The 24,024-nt window shown below is 41.2% G+C and overlaps 1 protein-coding gene across 3 annotated transcripts in view; it reads left to right on the top strand.

The window, feature by feature from the left end:
• The first annotated feature begins 5,399 nt into the window (after window positions 1-5,399).
• Window positions 5,400-24,024, top strand: part of LOC127626992 (gamma-tubulin complex component 2-like) — a 41,486-nt gene continuing 22,861 nt past the window's right edge. For 2 of the 3 annotated variants that reach the window (XM_052103174.1, XM_052103173.1), the window contains exons 1-6: window positions 5,400-5,531; window positions 5,832-5,998; window positions 6,076-6,204; window positions 13,602-13,778; window positions 13,903-14,062; window positions 19,512-19,719. In XM_052103174.1, the coding sequence (XP_051959134.1) occupies window positions 5,849-5,998; window positions 6,076-6,204; window positions 13,602-13,778; window positions 13,903-14,062; window positions 19,512-19,719 (824 nt within the window). In that variant the 5' untranslated portion in view covers window positions 5,400-5,531; window positions 5,832-5,848. Of the gene's footprint in view, window positions 5,532-5,831; window positions 5,999-6,074; window positions 6,205-8,788; window positions 8,939-13,601; window positions 13,779-13,902; window positions 14,063-19,511; window positions 19,720-24,024 lie in introns of those variants that run through there. The other variant, XM_052103175.1, reaches the window with a different exon arrangement.

The following is a 24,024-nucleotide window of genomic DNA, read 5'->3' as shown; positions in this document are numbered from 1 at the left end:
CTTATTATTCTTCTGGGGCCCTACATTTCTGATTCCACTCGTAGGGCTTTCAAGCTACACAGACTTGACACAGACAATCAGCCTGTTGAGGATTGTCTGTCTGTCTGTCTGTCTACACTATCTGTCATACCCTAACAACAACCTAGTAACCACTTAGAACATGTGAGCATGTGAACATGTAACCTGGCAAGACCTGGCAAACTGCCAAACTATTTGAAGTAAACAAGGCATATAGAACCTCATTTATCCAAAAGTGTCTGCTTTGTGACAAAATGTAAATAATTTTTAAACTTCAAACAAAAATTTGTCAAGCCAATATTCAAAATGTCTTGACAAACTTCCTTTTTTGGACAGTGGTTGCACTACTGTATAGTACAAAGTATATTAGAATGGCTTTGGGATCCAAGGTGGGTGTTACTTAGAGTGGGACACAATACGACATGGAACACAGACTACAGGACATGCCCACTCTAAGTAACACCCTCCTTGGATCCCAAAGCCATTCTAATATACTTTGTACTATACAGTAGTGCAACCACTGTCCAAAAAAGGAAGTTTGTCAAGACATTTTGAATACTGGCTTGACAAATTTTTGTCCCGCAGATCGTTTGGAATGGCATACTACCATAATTCTCTTACTATTTCAACCATAGACAGAAATTGTAGAAGTGGTAGAAGTAGTATGAGTAGTATGCCATTCCAAACTCACCCATTCACTTGGGCATATGGGCACAGGTGAGCTCTATTTTCCCAAGTAAACGTCCACGGCGGGGCGCCAGGGCGAGTTGTGAAGCAAGTTGTTTTCAGTTGTACATGCTGTAATACAGTGTACCCAATGGTAACAATGGTAGTAGGAGTTTTAGAGAGTTTAATTTCATGGTTATACTTCTCCTTTTAATTAATTGCAGTACAGGACTGTATTGATATTTTTCAAACATTTTGGTTATAAAACCTAACGTAAGTCTATGTATGTAACCCCGGTTCTTTGATAACAGTGAGGTATCTCACTATGGGAAAACACCTTGTGCATGAAATCATCCAAGCAAGTTATAACACCAGGTCTGTCCAATGACAGACAAGTCACAGCAGTGACCAGGAAGCCTCACCTTCCAGATATAAGCTGCTGTCACCTGCCTTTACATTATTCACAGCATATCTCTTCCCTGTGCTGCTGCAAGGAGGGAAATTCATTGAAATACCAAACAAATGTCTGAATGAGAATGTAAGGTTACATAAGTAGATTGCAAATATGCTGTCCGAAGCAGAATATTGTATGAAAACATCTCCAAACTATATTGCCACCAGGGAATAGATATGAGGTACTTTAAACCTCTATTAAGACTGAACCTGTATGTGTGTGCATATACATCAGAATCAGACCTATTCACGCTAAGAAACATAAGGTGGCCATACCTCTTGTGGAATGAGCTCTCAATCACTCCAGAATCTGCATACCAGTGCTATTATAACTTCATATAATAGCCTCCACCACCCAATTAGACATGGCGTGACATAGGTTTACCCTTATGAGAGTCAGCCAATATAAAGAGCTGTTTACTCCATCTCAGCATCCTCGTCCTTTCTACGTACAACGGAGGGTGCGAATTGGGCACAACTAATGAAGCCTTTCTTCCTCTGACAAGGATTTGAAAAGTCAACAATGCAAAACACCGACTGGCCATTAAACGGTGAATCGCTTACCTTCAGCACAAATGCGGGGTTTATCTTGGGGATCACTCTCGAAAACCCTTGAACGAAACGCATACAAATTGATGAACCAACAAAGCATGTAATTCACTCACACGCTTTGCAGCAGAGAGAACTAACAATAAAGCAGTTTTTTATCGAAAGATGCTTCAAAATAATACTCTCTATTGGTTCAAATGGGGACTGAGAGAGTGCGTTCAGAACCATGGAAAGATCCCACTGCAGAATCAATGGTTTTAAAACCGGATGTAACCTCCATGCACCCTTCATGAGCTTACACTCCAGTGTGTGCTGACCCATTGTTCCGGAGTCAAACCCAACTTGGCATGCCGATATTGCTGCATGATACACCTTAACACTAGAGAATGCTCTACATTATCCAAAAGGTCTTGCAAAAAAATTCAGCACGTACAGAACATTAAAAGGAAATTATATACTGTATCTCTTTGCACACCACTGTTCAAACACACCCAACTTTAAATCATATAGCGATCATGTTGAGGCCTCTCTCACACTCTGACTTGTTTCAGTCACCCTAGGAGGCAACCCAGTGGCTGGTCGTAAAGGAGCTGAATAGGTGCATCTTCGCTCACCAGAGAAAAGAATAGATGACCATGTGCTTTCATGTGATGTGAAGAGATCTATGGCAGCCTGTCCGAATCTCTCCCACAGTTGATTCACTCTTTGTGGGTGGAGTTTACAATGCCTGTACAGGGTATTCTCGCTGGACAACAAACCCCCACTGTTCTTTACACCATGTACATGAGTTGCCAGTAAGGAAGTGCACACTACTCCACATGACCAGCTTCTGTGCCAGGCTGTGCAGCTGCTGTTAGTGCGTGCCTCCTTTTCTGTTTATGTATGCCACTGATGTCTGATCTGACTAGGACATGGTGGCCTTTAAGGAACTGTACAAAGTGCTTCAATGCTAGAAAGACTGTCAGTAGCTCCAGAAAATGTATGTGCGTGTCTTGCAGTGACATGGGCCGAACTCCATTCCCTATTTTGGGAACATCTGCGAAACGATCTGATGCGCTCCTCCGAATGGAGTGCCAGATACAGATCGGAGTTCAGTTTGAGACCCTGATCATTTATTTGAGGTGGTACCTGACAGCTCTTTGTGTAGTTTATCTCGAAATTCCTCAAGATTGCAATCTTGTTTGTCACAGAACCTCCTCATCTACGCTTGCACACACTGGGACTGCCGGGATGAGTTGTTTCACATGAGATGGTTTCACAACTATCATAAAGCTTCCACAAATCTTCATGGGGAAGAAACCGAAAATGAAGTAAAGGCAGGTGATAGCGGCTTATTTCAGGAAGGCGGTTCTTCCAGGTCTCTGATGTGACTTGTCTGTCATTAGACAGATGTGGTGTTATAAATTCCTTCCATGATTTCATGCACGAGGTGTTTTCTCATTGTGTAATACCAAACAAAATTTTTAAAGAGAACTAACCCCTTGTATTTAAGGAAGGCTGGGAGTATGAACATTTAGTTTTCCAATACAAAGCCTATGCAGTCGTCATGGGTCAAATGAATGAAAAACTCATACCCGAGGACCCAGTCGAGAGGTGATATAATAAGTTCTGTTTCCTGTAAAGAGCCTGTGCAGCTTTCACCTGTCAAATAAACGAAAAATGCCCTGCATCTGAAAGTGCATTCAATGTGTCAATGAGTCAGGTTACCGCGGAAACTGTTGATAGCGGCAAGACCGGCGGTAGAAGATAGTGTGTAAAAAAAGAGAATTCAGGTCATCAAAAAAAACAAACAACATGGATAAAAATTGTAACTATTATATTTGACATGAAATTTGGTCTTTAACAAGATTGGACAAGGAAAAATAGCTATTTTAGGGGGTATGCTTGATTTTTGTAATTAATTTTTTTAATGACTTTTTTAATTTATATTATCCATCAATCCATCCATCCATCTTCAACTGCTTATCCGAAGTCAATTCGCGGGGGCAGCAGCTCCAGCAGGGGGCCCCAAACTTCCCTATCCCGAGCCACATTAACCAGCTCTGACTGTGTGGAGATGTAAGCTCTCCACCTAGTCCTGGGTCTTCCCCCTCCCAGCTGGACGTGCCTGAAACACCTCCCTAGGGAGGCGCCCAGGGGGAATCCTTACCAGATGCCCAAACCACCTCAACTGACTCCTTTCGACGCAAAGGAGCAGCGGCTCTACTCTGAGCTCCTCACGGATGACTGAGCTCCTCGCCCTATCTCTAAGGGAGAAGCCCGCCACCCTTCACTGCCACCCATATGGCAGCGCACCCGACTCCTGCGGTTTCTCCAATGGGTGGTGGCCCAAGGGATGTAGAGGGGGGTGTCACGTCGCTTCTTCGGGCTGTGCCTGGCCCCCTCACCTGAGACCACTTTACCTTGGGAGACCCTACCAGGAGCACCTGGCTCCAGACAACTCAGCCCTCATGATCATAAGGGCACACAAACCTCTCCACCACGATAAGGTGCTGGTTCCCAGAGAGGCTAATCATTTATATTAGTAATTTATTTTGAGATGGCTTCATTGTAGATTAAAAATATTTCACTATTCTGAGCATTCAGAGCATATATTCTTTGAAAATGTATGGCTGGGATAGAAAATGTCCTCCAATTCTGGATTGTCTCCATATAAACCTCCATTCATATGTACCTGCATAGCCTCCAATGATATGGAGCCAGAAATACGACAAAACAATTTGAATTTGAATTGTGTAAATCTGAATTATAGACTTTTGAATTTGAATTATAAGTGTGATTTTGAATTCAAATTCAAACCTATTTAAAATACAACGTAATATTAAATTTGGCAAAATCACACATATAATTCAAATTCAAAAATCTATAATTCAAATTTATACAATTCTAATTCATATTGTTTTGTCGTATTTCTGGCTCCATTCAATGATGCCTTTATTTATTTCCAAAGGCGATATTTCATAAGCCATGCTGAATGCTTGATCTGATTGTCTCTTTACTAAACACAGCTAAGAAAGAGAGAATGCTCTCTGACAAGAACTGCCTTTGCAACTGCATGTGATAAAACTATGGCAAAATGCAATAAAAAGTAAATCTATATGCGCTCCAAACTAATGTTTTTATGAAAACAATAATATAATAATAATACGATCACATGTGTTGCCAGCCTACAATATCAAATTATATAAATTTGTATTTTTTAATAGCTGAAATGGCTTGAGGTGGCTCATACTCTGGTCCAGTTTTCATCTCATGTGAGTGCTCGTGATTTTATACATAGGCCTATGTTTAAAAATTACTATTCAGTTCATTAGGATTAAAAACTTTTAAATGAGGAAATAAAATTGTGCAAAGATACTATGAGGCTGTGAGGAAAATGACCCTTGTACAATAAAATAAAATAATATAACATTAGACTTTGAGGCACACAACATTATTTAAAAAGTATTTATTATCTTTAAAATTGCTGATTTTTTCGTATTCAAATTTCAAATGGTTTATTATAAATGCCACAAGGTGTGCTAGGTTCTGAAAGGGCCCCAACTGTGCTCAGTGCTGTCAAAATATTACACACAATTGACAAATAAAGGAATAATTATAAAAACGACATTTAAACCAATTAAAAGACTTGTTTTTCATGTATTTATCTTTTTTTAATTTATTTTTTTAGCTTCAGTTGTTCATATTCAGTTCTATTTTGCAGAAGCTCACCGCGGACAGAAGGAAATTACTTTTATTTTGAAAACTAACCCTTTTGGTGGACAAATACGTTTCCACAGTTTCTAACTTCCTATGATTGTAGCGTTGTTGTTATTTTTACCCTAGTGCTCTATCAACAAATGTGGGTACGTGTTATTCCGTCTGTATCATACTTTTACCTGATGAACTGTCAAATGTTATTTTTTATTGGTAGACAAAACGGTTTGATGTCAATGGGCCGCTGGTCGGGTGTAAATAAATAATAATAAGTCTTGCTTTTATTTACGTTTATTTATTGTCATCTGCGCATATAGGCCTAACATGTTTATCCTTAGACGTTAAACTGTAAACAAATTCCGTTATCTAGGTCTAGTGCCGTTTGTGTACGTAATTTATTCATTTATTTATCTTGCTCGACTCACTGATGTATTTCTGTAATATTTGAGCTGGTGGATTTGGAGTCATGAGTGAATTCAGGATTCATCATGATGTTAATGAGCTGCTCGGCCTCTTGAATGTTCGAGGAGAAGATGGTGCGGAGGTTTACATCGATTTACTGCAGAAGAACAGGACACCATATGTCACCACTACAGTATCTGCACACAGTGCAAAGGTAAGCATTAATAATGGGTTTGTTTCTTACATTAAACATGTTATGAATGCAGTAGATTAAGTTACATTGTTTTACAGGTTAAAATCGCAGAGCACTCCAAAACACCTGAAGACTTCTTGAGGAAATATGATGAATTGAAGTCAAAGAATGCACGTAACCTAGATCCACTTGTGTATCTCCTCTCCAAACTCACAGAGGATAAAGAGGTATGTTTACTGAAGACTCATTGTTTATTTGCAAACAATAAATATGCATGGATGCATCTAATGAAACCTGTCAAGAATATGTCCAGGTCACAATACACCATCCAAACCAAAAGAAGGGAATGAGATTCTGATCTACTTGATTCTGATCAATCGCAGTATTCAGTGGACTAATATATCCATATAATGGGCCTCATTAATGAAACATGAGTAGAACGATTGTTTGTGTAAATTGTTCGTGAAGCCGTTCTGACGTAAATGTTCAGATTCTTGAAAGCTTTCAAGAATGGGGGGGGGGGGGGTGTCAGGACCCCCCATATCTGAGGGTTGTCCCCCCTCATAAAATATCATTAAAATATGTGTATTGTAAATAATATAATGATATATTCTTAAAATAATTGTTTAAGAAATAAAATAATACAAATGCAAACGGGGCAACAACAAAAAAAACCTTGGTGTCCCCTTCAAAAATTGCTCTTGAGAATTGTTATGTTTATTGTCCCACCCCAACATTTTGATGAAATTGTCACCCCTGCATGTGTTAATCTTGTGTTCTTTCAGACAAAATGCCATGACATTTTGACAGAAGTGAAATCAAATAATGAAAAAATTACATAAGAATTACATTTGTAAAATTTATCTTTTTTTTGTTTTTTGTTAACAACTGTTTATTGAGTTTTTCTTTTTTAAAATCAAGAAAATAAAAAGCAAAAAGCAACTATACAAATCTAGAACCCACCCCACCCCACCCCTGGTAGACTTCAAGAAAATAACAATAAAATCCAAACATAGAATGTAGACTCCATAAAAATAAAAAATTAATAAATAAATAATAATATTAATAAAATAAATAAGAAAATAAATAAATTACATGGATGTTAAAAAGGTTGATACACTATCAAAAGCAGCATGCCATAAATTCACAGTCTTAACATTGGATCCATGCATACGAGAAGTTGAGAGTTCCATCGATATAATATCCAGCAAAGACACTGTCCATGTTCGTCTGTCCATTGTGTGAGGGGGATTCCAACGGTTAACTAACATTTTTTTTTGCTGCTGTGAGTGCGGCTAACAGTAAATGTCTTTGTTGAATGGATAAGGTTAGGTCCCTTAAGTCATTAAAAAAAAAATGGTGTGGGGTCAAACAAATATCAGAGTCCAACAGATAAGATAAGTCCTGAGAGAGTTGGGTCCAAAAAGGTGAAAGAGAGGGACAGTCCCAAAAGAAGTGCAAGTACGTACCTAGAGATCCTTGAGAACAAAGATTACACTTGGGAGAGGAGGATAGATTCATATAGAAACGTTTCACAGGAGTCAAGTAAACCCTATGTAGTAATTTCCAGTGTATCATTTGATGATTGGGGTTCTTTGAAGACAGCTTAAACATCCTCCATATCTGATCCGAAAATAAGACATGCACATCTTCATTAAGATCCTTTGCCCAAACAGTTGTAATAGATAAGGGTTTGTATGAATGCTCAAGAAGATACCGATAAATAACTGACACAGAAGAGGGAGATCTCTCAGGAGGAAGGATTAATTTGCGCAGTGGGTGAATAGGTAAATGGGAGTCCCAAGGCACCCCATATGCCCGAAGGGCCGATCTTATTCGCAAATACATATAAAAAGATGTACCTTGTAAATTATATTGAGCTTTAATGTTCTGAAATGATTTTAGACCCATATCATCATAAATCTCTCCCAAAGTGTTTACTTTTTTTTCCCATTGCGGACATTGAAAAGGGGCCTCGTCAGACAAGAGATTATTATTATGAAAAATAGGCGAATGCCTATGCCAGATTGTAACTTGGTGTGTTTGCTTTTCGACTTCCCTCCAAGTAGAGAGAAGATGAGTTACAATAGGACCAAACTGAGATTTACACTGCCTCAGTGGAACCCCGGAAAAAACAAGATGCTTCAGTTCATAGGGATAAACCATAGATTCCTCAATTGCTCTCCATGACACAGAAGCATTAGGATCAAACCAGACTGATAAAGGGCGGAGGGTAAAAGCTTGAGCATAAAGTCTAAAATTAGGGAAAGACAGACCTCCATGTAATCTGCCACGCTGTAAGGTAGTCAGCTTGATTCGAGGACGTTTCCCATCCCATATGTAACGAGAAACGCATGCATCGAGTTTATTCCAGAAGCCAGCAGGTGGAGAAAGGGGAATCATAGATGAAAAGAAATTAATACGTGCAAGAACATTCATTTTAATTACAGATATACAGGCATGAAAAGAAGTAGGAAGACGAGACCAATTTTCCAAGTCTGAGGATATTTTTGCTAAAATACTATTCAGGTTTTTCGAGATAATTTCCTGAAGGGATGGAAAGATATCTATACCCAGTTACTTAAAAGATTGAACCACCGGAATAGATATGGATAGGGGTGTAAGGTCAATTTTAGAATTGAGGGGAAGAAGACATGACTTACTCCAATTAATTTTAAACCCAGAGAGGGATCCAAAATGGTCAAATAAATTCAACACCTGAGGGATAGAATGTGACGGTTTCTCCAAGAACAATAAGATGTCATCAGCAAACAATGAAATATGATGGTGTGTGTTCCTTATAATTATTAGGGAGATAATTTCAGATTGTCGGACCGCTTGAGCCAAGGGTTCCAAGGATAAAGCAAACAACAAAGGAGAAAGCGGGCAACCCTGACGAGTACCTCGCTGTATAAAGAATGGATGTGAACAAACTGAACCTGTAAGAACAGCAGCTGCTGGGTTGGTATACAGAATTTTAATCATGTTTATAAAACTTGACCCTAAACCCAGATGTTGTAGAACCAACCACAAATAGTTCCATTCTAGCTGGTCGAAAGCTTTCATCGCATCCAGAGACAATACTGCGCAAGGGGAAGTCAACATACTCGCTGAATTAACGATATGACATAGCCTGCGCAAGTTATCTGAAGCGGAACGAGATTTAATGAACCCTGTCTGATCGTAATGAACTAATCTATTCATAAATCTCTCTAAACGTTGGGCCAGCACTTAGCGTACAATTTAACATCCGTCCCTATCAAAGAAAGTGGTCGATAGCTAGAACAGGAAGTCGGATCTTTGTCTTTTTTTAAAAGGAGAGAAATAATAGCTATATTAATTGATGAGTGAAATGAACCTTGCGAAACTGAGAAATTTATCATATCCAACATTAGAGGACCTAAGTCAGACCAAAAGTTGTATAAAATTCGATTGGAATACCATCTGTGCCAGGAGATTTCCCCTTGTTCATAGATTTAGCTGCTAACTCCAGCTCCTGGAGAGTAATCGGTTCAGCCAGATATTCAGAGTCTGAGTCTGACAGCCGAGGTAAATCAAGATTGGATAGAAAGGATGAAGAAGAGTCAGGGTCCCCACTAGAAGAAGTATAAAGGTTAGAATAAAAAGTTCGAAAAGTGGTATTAATATCTTTAGGATCTGTCATAATGTCCCCAGATCGGGATTTCACCGCAGGAATGTTAGCAGACTTTTCACTATTACGTAATCTCAGCGCTAAAAGGTGACTTGGTCTACTCCCCCGAAAATAGTAATTCTGCCTGGATCTTTGAATCAAAAATTCTGCCCTGGATCTCAGTAATGAGTTGAGTTCAATCCTAACCGCCATGATTTTGCTGAGTGTATTGTCCGAAAAAAATCGTTGATTATCTCTTGTCAAGTTCTGAAGCTGCAATTCCAGCTCAACTATCTTTTTGTGTTGGTTTTTCTGGAGGAAAGAGGCATATGAAATTGAGTTATTCCTTATAAAGCCTTTAACTGCATTCCAAAGTGTTCGTGGATCATCCACCGAGCCTAGGTTAATTTCAATAAACTCAGCAAACCTTTTTCTGAACTGACTGCAAAAGTTTCCATCCTGTAGCAGCTTAGGGTTGAATCGCCATCTAGGGGCCCGAGATGGCCGAGGGACCAAAGATAACCTGCACAAATTACCATCATGATCAGACAGAGATAGGGAGAAAATATCTGCATCTTGAGCAGCTGAAGATAAAGAAGAAGAAATAAAAATATAGTCGATCCGTGAATAGGTTTTATGAGGGGCGGAGAAGAAAGTGAATGACCTAGCAGAAGGGTTTAGTAATCGCCAAAGATCCACCAGTGAGGATGAAGTTGCACATTGTCGTAATTTATCAGAACAAAGAGCTTGAGAGTGTGATTCCTTTGGCCCAGATCTATCTAAAGTATGGGACATTACAGAATTCATATCTGCACCCATTACAATTTCAAAGTCAGAGAATTTCAAGAGATAAACTGAAAGTAAAGAGAAGAAAGCAGGGTCAGGAGTACATGGAGCGTAGACTGAAAGAAATGCAATATTCCTATTCTCCACAACTGTTTTTATGTGCGTTACTCTACCATCCAAGTCACAGCCTTTATCCAGAATAGTGATGTTTAAAGTCCTCCGCACCAAAATTAGAACACCTTTAGTTTTATTATCAGCAGATGAATGAGATATCACTTCATAAAACATATTATTGCACCTGCGTACATCCTCCTCTTTCAAATGGGATTCCTGCACTAACGCTATATCAATCTTTCTTCTTCAGTAAAAATCCAAAAAACTTGTGCGCTTGTGAGGGCCATTTAGGCCGTTTATATTGCAACTTAGAATATTAAGCTCAGTCATAAGTATCCAACTGAAATGCTGCTTGATAAAACAAAGTACAACTTAGAAAATGAAACCATTTGAGTCTACCATCAAACCACCCCCCACCCTTCCCATCACCATTTGGAGAAACATAACCATATCCCCATAAACTATGGCGGATCAAACCAAGAACAAACCTTGATCCGCCAACCCCCCTTAATTCGATCCGTGGCGCCAACAGAAACCTGCACTTTACTGAAGCACCAACATTGGCCCAGTACTAGCATAATGGCTAGTAAGTACATCAAAAGAAAAAATACATTAAAATAAAAATAAATAAAAAGTCAAAAAAAAATATATAAAATAATAATATATAGACATTTAGATACACGTAAATAAAAAATAAAAATCCCACGTAACACAACCCGATAAGAAATACAATGTAGTGAGAGCTCAGCCTTTCAATAATTATGACGTCCAAAATAAAGTGAGGCGAACTCTATGAAATAACAGTCACCTAACGAGTTCGAACTTAGAACGAATTACCAGCCGAAGTTCAGCGGGGGTTAGTGGCTAACTGGCAACCGAGAAAGTGTCTGGCTTCTTCTGGGGAGTACAGCATTTTAGGTTCGCCTTGATTGAGAATGACCTTCAGCGTTGCAGGATAAAGGAGGAAATTCTGGATGCCAGCTTCCCGCATTTCCCTCCGAATTGGTGCAAACGCACTTCTTCTTTTTGCAGTGATAGGAGAAAAGTCTGGAAAGAAGGACAGCGCTGCTCCATCGCTTGTTTTCACCGGGGCATGCAGTCTAGCCGCCCGCAGAATGAGCTCCCTGTCCGTGTATCGCAGAAGTTTAAAAAGAAAGACCCGTGGTTTAGCGCGATCTGAGGTAGCCTTTGTATACACGCCGATGTGCTCGTTCCACTTCAATCTCTCTTCCGCCAGAGAAGGGAGCCACGTCGACAGCGATCTTTTCAAAAAGCCCATGGGATCGTCTTTTTCGGATCCTTCAGGCAATCCAACCAGACGCAAATTGCTGCGTCTGTTGCGGTCTTGTAAATCTACCACCTGTTGTTCAAGCGCGGCTAATCGCACATCGTGATCCGCGACTACTTTCTTTTGTTCACGCATCTCACCTGTGATAAGATCGAGTTTAGAGCATAGTGACTGGACAACTGACATGTGAGAACCTAATTCACTCCGCATCGCCGTCAACTCTGTTTTTAGAATGTCCTCAAAGCGTGCAACAGTGTTAGCCATTTTGTCAACCGTATCACTTGTGGTCGTCTCCGTCGATGCCTTGGATCTCTTCTTAATCGGAGAAGATGACGGCGAGAAATCTTGCTGTTTTCGATTGTGTGACATCTGGCAAACTACAATTATTGATTAAACTTAAAATAAAACAAAAAATCGGCAAAAAAGGACCAAATGTACGGAGCTCTACTCAAGTACGACAGGGTTCATGAGCACGTCACGTGACTCTCCTGTAAAATTTATCTTACAAATAAAAAATGCGGTTTGTCATTTTCGTTTTTTAAACCATAAACTTATTTAAAAATATTTCTTTGATATTCTGACATTTTTTACTTTAAAGTTTGTTCCCAAATCTGCATAGTTATTCCAGCAGAATGTCTTGGCATAGGGCAAAAAGCTTTGTGGAAAGACTTTGATTTTCTCAAAATGAATGAAAAGAATGAACTGTATAATTAAGTAATTATTGATAAATCAATAAATCGCATTTATTTGATAATGTATGGTCAGTGTTAATGCTGTTAGCCTATAAATAAACACATCGTGGGCGGTGTGCACACAATACAATGAAAAAAATAGGACAAAAATCCTTGCACACACTCATAGCTTGCAAATCTTAATTTTGATTTACCCAACTAGTTTCACAAATGATGCTGGCAATGTGATCAACTGAACCAGCTAGACTAATCTTAATGGTGGTGGGCATCCTCTTGTCGGCATGAACTGAACATATTTTACTCTAAAGCTTCACGTAAAACCATTTTTATTGTCCTCTTGGACTGTTTGATTCATAAAAGAACCTCCTGCTGCCAAAACATGCGATGACATTAAGTTCCTGACTCTCTTTGTGACCATGCACTTCATTTTAAAATCCTTTCATTACTGTACTGCATATCCCTATTCTCATTTACTAGCAAGTTGCCTTCCTTATATGGCGTTTTCATGGGTGTGAATTATGATAATTGTGAATGAACGTGCATATGCCTCCTATTTAGGAATATTTAAAAGTCACTTACATAAACACGTTGTACTAACAGATCTGGGGGGTACGAAGCATTCATGATTCAAGAGGATTCATGAAGGTCCATTTTACACTCAAATTACTCAGAATGTACTCCTATATTTATGAAAGTTTCACGAATGAAGCCCTATGATTGCTAAACTGTATGTTTATTCATAGCATTGAGCTGCTTCATGTTATGGTCCTGATCACCCTGTTGGTTTATTTTGTGATAAAGACAGGCTGACTGTTTATTTTATTTAAATAAGAAGAAAAAATATTGTATTACAATATTCATTTAATGAGAATCACCATCAAGAATAGTGAGAATTACAAAAAACATTTTTTGTAACATTCAGACTCATTATAATACTAAGACTTTAGGGGTATGTACTCTATTGACATGAAAATGCAGGAATACTGTAATATAGGCTTCATTCTCATTATGTAAAATAAAATTACTAATTTCTTTTTTTGGGGGTTTGGGGTGAAATGTGACATAGACATGTTTTCTTGAGATTCAGCCAATTCACTGACTTCTGCTCTCCAGACTTTGAAGTTCTTGCAGCAAAATGCCAAGGAGAGATCAGAGATTTCTGCAAATGCTACATCAAGCAACACCACATCTTACAGTATTCCTGCAACCAGCAGCAAGATGTCCATGCATGAACTGGAGGAGTTACGGAAAAAGCTGGGCAATGTCACAGCAAGCTCCAATGTGCCTCAGGTACCTGTTCAGTTAGCAGCAAGAAGGACAACAAAGATTATTTGTTTAAGGAGAGACGGTTTATAACTACATTTGGCCTCTTCATTGCATCTGAATTTTCATGATGGGTTTGTTTCCCTCACAGTCTTCTGAGGTCATCCGTAAAATGCTGAGAGACAGACATAACAAGAAGAACCCCACTCAACCGAACCCTGTGTTTCCAAACTGGGTGTACGACCGTCTTGCCCTGATAGGAGATTTCATCACTAGCCCCACCCCTGTTGGAGAGCCCGTCGTGGCTATTGGTATGGGACCTTCAATATTGTTATTTTACAATTAAATTCAATGTGATTGTTTGAAGTCAACATAATATGCAATATTGCTTTTGCAACCCTTTTTTCTTCCATAATGTTTATGTAATTTCTGCGACACCAATTCCACTGAATGGAATTGCAAAAATAAATGATGGTTTCAAAGCGACTTTGTCCACCCCTCATCCGCAGTTGTTCAAACAGTCAGATAGTCCTGTCTCCAACTCACATCATTGGTTGAGTAACATTGTTGGGGGGATCACCCAAAACAAACAGAGTAAAGGAAGTGCTATATACTTCCAGAAAAGTTATTTTTCGTTCAGACACCTGCACACAAATCTAATTTATTATTTAATTAAAATAATCACCAATTGTTGTTCTCAAAGACTCTATGGCAAAACGGAAGGAGGAGGAGTTACCCTGCCCTGAGGAAGCCCGGGGCCCCCGTCTGGAGCCAGGCCCAGATGGAGGGCTCGTCAGCGAGCGCCTGGTGGCCGGGCTTGTCACGGAGCCCGGCCGGGCACAGCCCGAAAAAGTGCGCTGCCATATGGGTGGCAGTGAAGGCCGTGGGCCTCGACGGACCAGACCCGGGCAGCAAAGGCTAGCTCTGGGGACCTCACTGGGGGGGGAAGGAGCCGGAACTGGTGAGGGAGGTGGAGCGTTACCAGTTGGATCTGGTGGGGCTTACATCAACGCACAGTTTTGGCTCTGGATCCGTACTCCTGGATAGGGGATGGACTCTGTTCTTCTCTGGAGTTTCCCAGGGTGTGAGGCTACGGGCGGGTGTGGAGATACTCACGAGCCCCCGGCTGAGCGTCACTACGTTGGAGTTTACCCCGGTGGACGAGAGGGTCGCCTCCCTACGCCTACGGGTTGTGGGGGGGGAAACTCTGACTGTTGTCTGTGCATATGCACCGAACAGCAGTTCAGAGTATTCGGCCTTCTTGGAGACCCTGAATGGAGTCTTGAATAGGGCCCCAGTAGGGGACTCCATAGTGATGCTGGGTGACTTTAACGCACACGTGGGAAATGACAGGGACACCTGGAAAGGCATGATTGGGAGGAACGGCCTCCCCGATCTGAACTCAGGTGGATGTTTGTTATTAGATTTCTGTGCTAGTCATGGATTATCTATAACAAACACCATGTTCGAACATAAGGATGCTCATAAGTGTACGTGGTACCAGAGCACCCTAGGCCGAAGGTCGATGATCGATTTTGTAATCGTGTCGTCGGATCTGAGGCCATATGTTTTGGATACTCGGGTGAAGAGAGGGGCAGAGCTGTCAACCGATCACCATCTGGTGGTGAGTTGGGTCAGGGGGTGGGGAAAGACTCTGGACAGACCTGGGAAGCCCAAGTGAGTAGTGCGGGTGAACTGGGAATGTTTGGAGGAGGTCCCTGTCCATGAGATCTTCAACTCACACCTCTGGCGGAGCTTTTCAGGCATCCCTGCGGAGGTTGGGGACATTGAACTGGAGTGGGCAATGTACAAAGCTTCCATTGCCGAAGCCGCGGTGGAGAGCTGCGGCCTAAAGGTTTTAGGTGCCTCAAGGGGTGGTAACCCTCGAACACCGTGGTGGACACTGGTGGTCAGGGAAGCCGTCCGACTGAAGAAAGAGGCCTTCCGGGATTTGTTGTCCCGGAGGTCTCCGGAGGCAGTTGCAAGGTACCGACAGGCCCGAAGGGCTGCGGCCTCGGCCGTGAGGGAGGCAAAGCAGTGGGTGTGGTAAAAGTTCGGAGAAGCCATGGAGAAGGACTTTCGGTCCACACCAAAGTGCTTCTGGAAAACCATCCGCCACCTTAGGAGGGGGAAACGGGGAACCATCCAAGCAGTATACAGCAAATATGGGACGCTGTTGACCTCAACTGAGGAGGTTATTGGGCGGTGGAAGGAACACTTTGAAGAACTCCTAAATCCCAACACGCCCTCAATGCTAGAGGCAGAGCTGGAGGCTGATGGGGGATCAGATTCTATTTCCCTGGGGGAGGTCACTGAGGTAGTCAAACAACTCCACAGTGGCAAAGCCCCGGGGATTGATGAGATCCGACCAGAAATGCTGAAAGCTTTGGATGTGGAGGGGGTGTCATGGATGACACACCTCTTCAACATTGCGTGGAAATCTGGGACAGTGCCTAAGGAGTGGCAGAACGGGGTGGTGGTTCTCCTCTTCAAAAAGGGGGATAAGAGAGTGTGTGCCAACTACAGGGGTATCACACTTCTCAGCCTCCCTGGTAAAGTTTACTCCAAGGTGCTGGAGAGGAGAGTTCGGCCGATTGTCGAACCTCGGATTGAAGAGGAACAATGCGGTTTTTGTCCTGGCCGTGGAACGACGGACCAGATCTTTACTCTTGCAAGGATCCTGGAGGGGGCCTGGGAGTATGCCCATCCGGTCTACATGTGTTTTGTGGATCTGGAGAAGGCGTATGACCGGGTCCCCCGGGAGAGACTGTGGGAGGTGCTGCTGGAGTACGGGGTGGGGGGTCCTTCTTAGGGCTGATCCAATCCCTGTACGTCCAAAGCGAGAGCTGTGTCCGGGTCCTCGGCACAAAGTCGAGTTCATTCCATGTGGGGGTTGGTCTCCGCCAAGGCTGCGCTTTGTCACCAATCCTGTTTGTGATATTCATGGACAGGATATTGAGGCGTAGTCGGGGTGGGGAAGGTGTGCGGTTCGGTGGGCTGGGGATCTCATAGCTGCTTTTTGCTGATGATGTTGTCTTCATGTCATCATCGGTCCATGACCTTCAGCTCTCACTGGATCGCTTGGCAGTCGAGTGTGAAGCAGCTGGGATGAGGATTAGCACCTCTATATCTGAGGCCATGGTTTTCAGCAGGAAACCGATGGAGTGCGTACTCCAGGTAGGGAAGGAGGTATTGCCCCAAGTGAAGGAGTTTAAGTACCTCGGGGTCTTGTTCACGAGTGAGGGGACAATGGAACGGGAGGTTGGCCTGAGAATCGGGGCAGTGGGGGCGGTATTGCACTCGCTCTATCACACCGTTGTCACGAAAAGAGAGCTGAGCCGGAAGGCAAAGCTCTCGATCTACCGGTCATTTTTTGTTCCTACCCTCACCTATGGTCATGAAGGCTGGGTCATGACCGAAAGAACTAGGTCGCGTGTACAAGCGGCCGAAATGGGCTTCCTAAGAAGGGTGGCGGGCTTTTCCCTTAGAGATAGGGTGAGGAGCTCAGTCATCCGTGAGGAGCTCGGAGTAGAGCCGATGCTCCTTTGCGTCGAAAGGAGTCAGTTGAGGTGGTTTGGGCATCTGGTAAGGATGCCCCCTGGCCGCCTCCCTAGGGAGGTGTTTCAGGCACGTCCAGCTGGGAGGAGGCCTCGGGGAAGACCCAGGATTAGGTGGAGAGATTACATCTCCAAACTGGCCTGGGAACGCCTCGGGGTCCCCCAGTCAGAGCTGGTTAATGTGGCTTGGGATAGGGAAGTTTGGGGCCCCCTGCTGGAGCAGCTGCCCCCGCGACCCGACTTCGGATAAGCGGTTGAAGATGGATGGATGGATGTTGTTCTCCTGTGCACGTTCATGAGAATGCACAAGACCAGCTGTTTACGGAGCCCCTGCTCGTGAGATGGGGCATTCAACTGAGAACTCGCTTTGTTTTCCTTCAACCGGATCACCACAGTGATATTAAGAACACAACACAGCTGCACACAAACCAGAGAACCGATCTTACAAAACATGCCTGAAAAGTTTGAAGACGAAGAGGAGATGCATTATGAATCGAACTGAAAGACATGATAACATTTTATATATACCTATAAACTACTCCTGACCTGAGAGCGGCCATACACAGACATCATTGTTCATCTGTATGAACTGGTTTATCAATTCTCAGCTAAACATTGGTGTAAAAACAATTTATACTAAGTAATAAATTCGATTTTGACTTTTTTCACCATCTTATCGAATGCCTTCAGAACAAGTCATGTGTCCTGTAGAATAATTTGTTAGACCTCTGAAATATACTTTTGTGTCTTTTTGAAGCTATAAGTGATGAGTCAATATGTACTCTACAATTCTCAACAGCCAAAAAATCAACACCCTTTACTAAAGATAATGATTAAAATTGTGCGCAATACTTGCAATCCTGCACCACATTTCAGGCCTTATTTTCTGTTCCACTGTTTACATACACTTTAGACATAACTTTTTTTTATTATTTTTTTTTAATTTATTTACAGGGGCAATGCACATTAATAAACATAAATGTAAACGTGCCAGAATTAGCCCAAAAGGCTATTTTTCATCTGTAGACCCTTGACAGAATGTTAAACGGTCACCCTTAAAACAAAGACAGAGCATCACACATATACACATCATATGAAAAAAAATAAATAAAAAAATAAAAAAAATACAAAATAAACGTTAATTATCTAAAACAAAGTAAACATGAGAGAAAGGAAAGAGAGAGAGAAAGATGGCAACAGAAGAGAGCAACATAGCCAAGAACAATTAGTACAAAGAAGTCTATAGTGAAGAATAGAATATTAATGTTGACAGTGCTGAATTGTCAATAACCATTTTTTAAGATGAGACTGAAAAGAACCAAAAGCATGTAATCGTCTAATTGTTGAAGGTACGGAGTTCCATTCCCTTGCAGCTTTGACTGAAAATATAGACTGGCTAAAGTTACTTCTTTTGAGAGGGATAATACAGTCCCCTCTTTCCCCACCCCTTGTAGATCGGTGAGCAGTTGTTCTAATGTTCACAAACTGTTTTAGTGGTGAAGACAGGCTATGTATAGTCTTAAACAGCAAACAGATATGTACATATTTGATCAAGTTATCCCAGCTTAGCAAGTTGTATTTTTTTAATATTGAGCAGTGATGAAACCAAACTGATTTTTTATCAAGAGTTTTTAGTGCTTGTTTATACAAAGACTCTAGTGGTTTCATAGTAATACTAGCTTGCGACCAAGTAGTTAAACAGTAGGTAATATGAGAAATGATCATGGAATGCATATACATCAAAGCGGCTTCAGATGACATATAATCACGAATAAATCTAAAATTTGATAAACTAAATCTGACCCAGTTACAGAACTTTTTAACCTGCGCCTTAAATGAATGTTTGGAATCAATCAGAATACCAAGGTCCTTATATTCTGATACAACTTGTAATCTTTCCCCTGATACAAATACATCTGGCACTATACTTAAATTCTTAGTTTTTGTGATAACTGACTGTGTTTACTTGAATAACTTGCCAAAAATGGTTTATTTGACCATTCAGGTGTGAATCCGCTAGCGCAATTGCTCTCAGAGCACACTTACACATAAAGCATGCTACAGAATTGAGGAAATAAAAAGTAAATCTTTAAGATTCTAGTTATTTGTGTGGTTTCTCTCTCTCTACTCTCCCTATTGACATGTTATCGAGAACGGCCAGTGGTTGTCATGAGATAACGTAATGAGTACCCCTGAATTACAGGTACGATGCCACTGGCTGCACAGGAGCAAGCTCTGGTTGAAGACCTGCTGTATGTGCTGATTGGTGTGGATGGGAGAGACATCACTGCTCAGCCTGTGCTGGGTAGACAGAGCCGCTCCTTCATAGTAGATCCTTCCCTGGACATGTCCATCAAAGAGCTTGTCAACCGGATATTACCTGTCGCGTCTTGTTACTCCACTATCACACGGTCAGTAAGTTATATGACCATTCTTGATTGTAATATGGCTGTCAACAGGGCTGAGATACTAAATTAGAATTTTTACCTTAAATATGATCAAAATTCAAATTTAATTAGAATTTTAAAGCCAGCAGATATTTAAATTGATGCTGTTTCCTTAGTCCAAAAGAGTAGGACTATGTATTTCTATGTATTTCTATGTATTTATCTATATAATGAATACATAGAACTCAAACAGCACTGTGTTATATTATTGCAAAGAACATTCCTTGCTTTTAAGAACAGGATTTCATTGACACACATTTAAAAATGTAACTCCTTTCCTGACAAAGCGTTTTAAAACCCATTGCTTAATCTGAGAAATGCTGATAAGAGAGCAAGACCCATTAAACTAAAAACCTCCTCCTAAGGGGATGTTCACACCGAAAACTTTTACAACCATCCAGTTTACCATTTGTTTTTCTACGTAAACATGCAATAGACAAACCTCTTTGAAGGCATCTCGTCCAGAGTGCTGTTTTTAAAGTGTAGTGTTAAAAAGAACATCAACCTTTAAAAATGTGACTCGATACTTGTCTCAGATGCCTTTTAGAGGGATATACAGATGCTGAGTGCAGCACTTCAACATTAAAATTCGCAGAACTGCTAAATCAAGTCAAGTGGTTTTTATTGTCGTTTCAACCATATACATTTAGTACAGTACACAGCAAAACGAGACAGCGTTCCTCCAGGACCATGGTGATACATAAAACAACATAGGACAAACCCAGAACCACATGAGACTACACAGACTAAATAACATACCTATATAAAGTGCACGTGCAAACGTGTACAAAAAGTACGAGACAGTACAATAAATTACTAACAATGAACAGGACAATAGACACAGTAAGGGACAGTGTAGCGCCGACCAGTACAGAGTAGTGCAAAAAGATGACAGTTTCTAAAAATGCCAAATGTAAACATAACATACTATGAGATAGTGTTCTATCCACATAGCAGTTATTGAGGTAGCAGCCAGTTATATAGGTTTTTTTCATAAAGTGACAACATAATTAAAGTGCAACTAAGGACATGTGTGTGTGTGTGTCAAACCAGTCTCTGAGTGTTGAGGAGTCTGATGGCTTGGGGGAAGAAGCTGTTACACAGTCTGGCCGTGAGGGCCCGAATGCTTCAGTACCTCTTGCCAGATGGCAGGAGGGTGAAGAGTTTGTGTGAGGGGTCATCCACAATGCTGGTTGTTTGCAGATACAGTGTTTTTTGTAAATGTCTTTGATGGATGGAAGAGAGACCCTGATGATCTTCTCAGCTGTCCTCACTATCATCTGCAGGGCTTTGCGGTCTGAAACAAAATATTGTATGTACACATCTAGTTCACGTCAACACATCAAGGTGGCGCCAGTGTGTTCGTCGGCTGGCCGTCTACTCTGTCTGATTTTGTATTTTTTATCTGCTGTTTTATATGTTAGATCTACGTTTGCCTTGTCTGTGTTATGCATATTGACGCTTTTGAGTGGTGTTGAACCGGTGATGACTTATGACCGGCAAACTTTAATCCAGATCAAATACTCTATGGAAACTCATCTCCTTGAATGCCCTGCTCTACACGATCGCCACAATTTTAAATCCCTTCATCCCTCTGTGGAGTCTATACATCGGCCTCCTTGGTGCATTCCCCTCCAAAGGAAACGCCGCAGGAAGAGGGGAAATCGTGGTGGTATTCGCGTGAGGATTAGGAGGGCATCGAGTGTTTCACTTCTGCAAACTTCGACTGACCCTCCATTGCATAAAACAGTTTATGGGGGTCTTCATTTGACTCGTCGTTCCCTGGATTTTAGATACTCATGCCATCCGCTCATTACCCCGGATTCGACTTGTCCACCTGTTCTCTCTGCTCCTCCACGGCCACGTATGCTAGGTGGAGGAATACATTTGTCAAATATTCGTCCACTTGAGTTTGTGCGTTGGCATCAGGCTCCGGTGCCTCATTCCCATTTAAAGCTGGCGCTGGTAAACGCCAGGTCGGCATCCAATAAGACTTTCATTTTAAATGACTTTTTTATCCGTCGGGATTTGGACTTTCTATTCCTGACGGAGATGTGGGCTTCTCCTGGTGAGTCAGCAATTTTTGATGAACTTTGTCCATCTGATTGCTGTTTTATAAGTACCCCTTGGAGTGTTGGAAAGGGTGGCGGTGTGGTTGTGGTTTTTAAGAACTTGTTTAAACTCCAGACAGTTTCTGTCGGGTCATTCTCTACTTTCGTGCTGGAGTGTGTTCTAATGGAGTCTGCCTCTACATCTATTTTCTGTGCTCTGGTCTACAGACCTCCTAAGCTGGACAAGTACTTCATAGTACAATTCTCTGAATTCTTATCTCTTATAGTCCCACTGTATGACCGTATGTTGTTGCTGGGGGATTTTAATATTCACGTGTGTTGTCCCGGTAGACCTTTGGTTACCGAATTTAATAATGTTTTGGACTGCTTTGGTTTTAACCAGCATATAACGAGCCCCACTCATGTTCTTGGACATACTCTTGATCTTATTTTGTCTTATGGAATTCCCGTTGATAATATTGTTATAGAAGATGCATGTTTTTCAGATCATAAGCCCATTGTTTTCAATATTACTGCTTACAGCCCTCTATCTACTGTCAAGTCTGTTGGCCATTATTCCCGTTTTATTAATTCTTCCACGATTACACATTTTTCTGACAGCTATCAGGAACATGCTTTTGAAACGTTAATTTTAACTACTGCTCAAACCATATCTAGCCCTGATGAGTTAATTTTATTATTTTATTCATTCTGCTTAACGATATTAGATTGTATTGCACCTCTGAAGTACAAAGAATCAAAAACAAAAAATTCTCTCTATTGTCTAAATGAACATACCCGGTCTTTCAGGCAGACCTGCCGTAGAGCTGAGAGGAAATGGAAGAAAGATCGCCTTACTGTCTCTTACCAGATTTATAAAGATTGTTTAAAGATCTTTCAGAACGCGTCTAAGTTGGCAAGAACAAATTACCTTTCAAATTTAATTAATACACATTCTAATAGACCTAAGATTTAATTTTCAACTATGAATTTGGCAATAAATCCAAACTGTCATTATAATGTTCCTCTAAGGCGATCTGTGACAAATTCAAGACTTTTTTCCAAGAGAAAATTACTACCATTCGCTCGTCTTTCACCAATACTCTATCAGGTATTGTATTTAATTCGGTTACTGGTTCTGCTGTTTTCTCTGGTTTTCAGCATGTCTCTCTCTCTGATCTTAGTGAAATGATTAGTGATATGAGGCCCACTACCTCTTCACATGATATTGTTCCATGTAATGTTTTAAAAACAGCTTTTGCAACTATTGGTCCAAGTATACAGTGGGTACGGAAAGTATTCAGACCCCCTTCAATTTTTCACTCTTTGTTATATTGCAGCCATTTGCTAAAATCATTTAAGTTCATTTTTTTTCCTCATTATTGTACACACAGCACCCCATATTGACAGAAAAACACAGAATTGTTGACATTTTTGCACATTTATTAAAAAAGAAAAACTGAAATATCACATGGTCCTAAGTGACCCTTTGCTGTGACACTCATATATTTAACTCAGGTGCTGTCCATTTCTTCTGATCATCCTTGAGATGGTTCTACACCTTCAATTGAGTCCAGCTGTGTTTGATTATACTGATTGGACTTGATTAGGAAAGCCACACACCTGTCTATATAAGACCTTACAGCTCACAGTGCATGTCAGAGCAAATGAGAATCATGAAGTCAAAGGAACTGCCTGAAGAGCTCAGAGACAGAATTGTGGCAAGGCACAGATCTGGCCAAGGTTACAAAAAACTTTCTGCTGCCCTTAAGGTTCATAAGAGCACAGTGGCCTCCATAATCCTTAAATGGAAGACGTTTGGGAGGACCAGAACCCTTCCTAGAGCTGGCCGTCCGGCCAAACTGAGCTATCGGGGGAGAAGAGCCTTGGTGAGAGAGGTAAAGAAGAACCCAAAGATCACTGTGGTTGAGCTCCAGAGATGCAGTCGGGAGATGGGAGAAAGTTGTAGTAAGTCAACCATCACTGCAGCCATCCACCAGTCGGGGCTTTATGGCAGAGTGGCCCGACGGAAGCCTCTCCTCAGTGCAAGACACATGAAAGCCTGCATGGAGTTTGCTAAAAAACACCTGAAGGACTCCAAGATGGTGATAAATAAGATTCTCTGGTCTGATGAGACCAAGATAGAACTTTTTGGCCTTAATTCTAAGCGGTATGTGTGGAGAAAACCAGGCACTGCTCATCACCTGTCCAATACAGT

This window comes from Xyrauchen texanus, chromosome 33, assembly GCF_025860055.1.
Source record: "Xyrauchen texanus isolate HMW12.3.18 chromosome 33, RBS_HiC_50CHRs, whole genome shotgun sequence".
NCBI classification, from domain to species: domain Eukaryota; kingdom Metazoa; phylum Chordata; class Actinopteri; order Cypriniformes; family Catostomidae; genus Xyrauchen; species Xyrauchen texanus.
The sequence above is the reverse complement of the archived record's forward strand: the minus strand, read 5'-3'. Positions and strand labels throughout refer to the sequence as shown.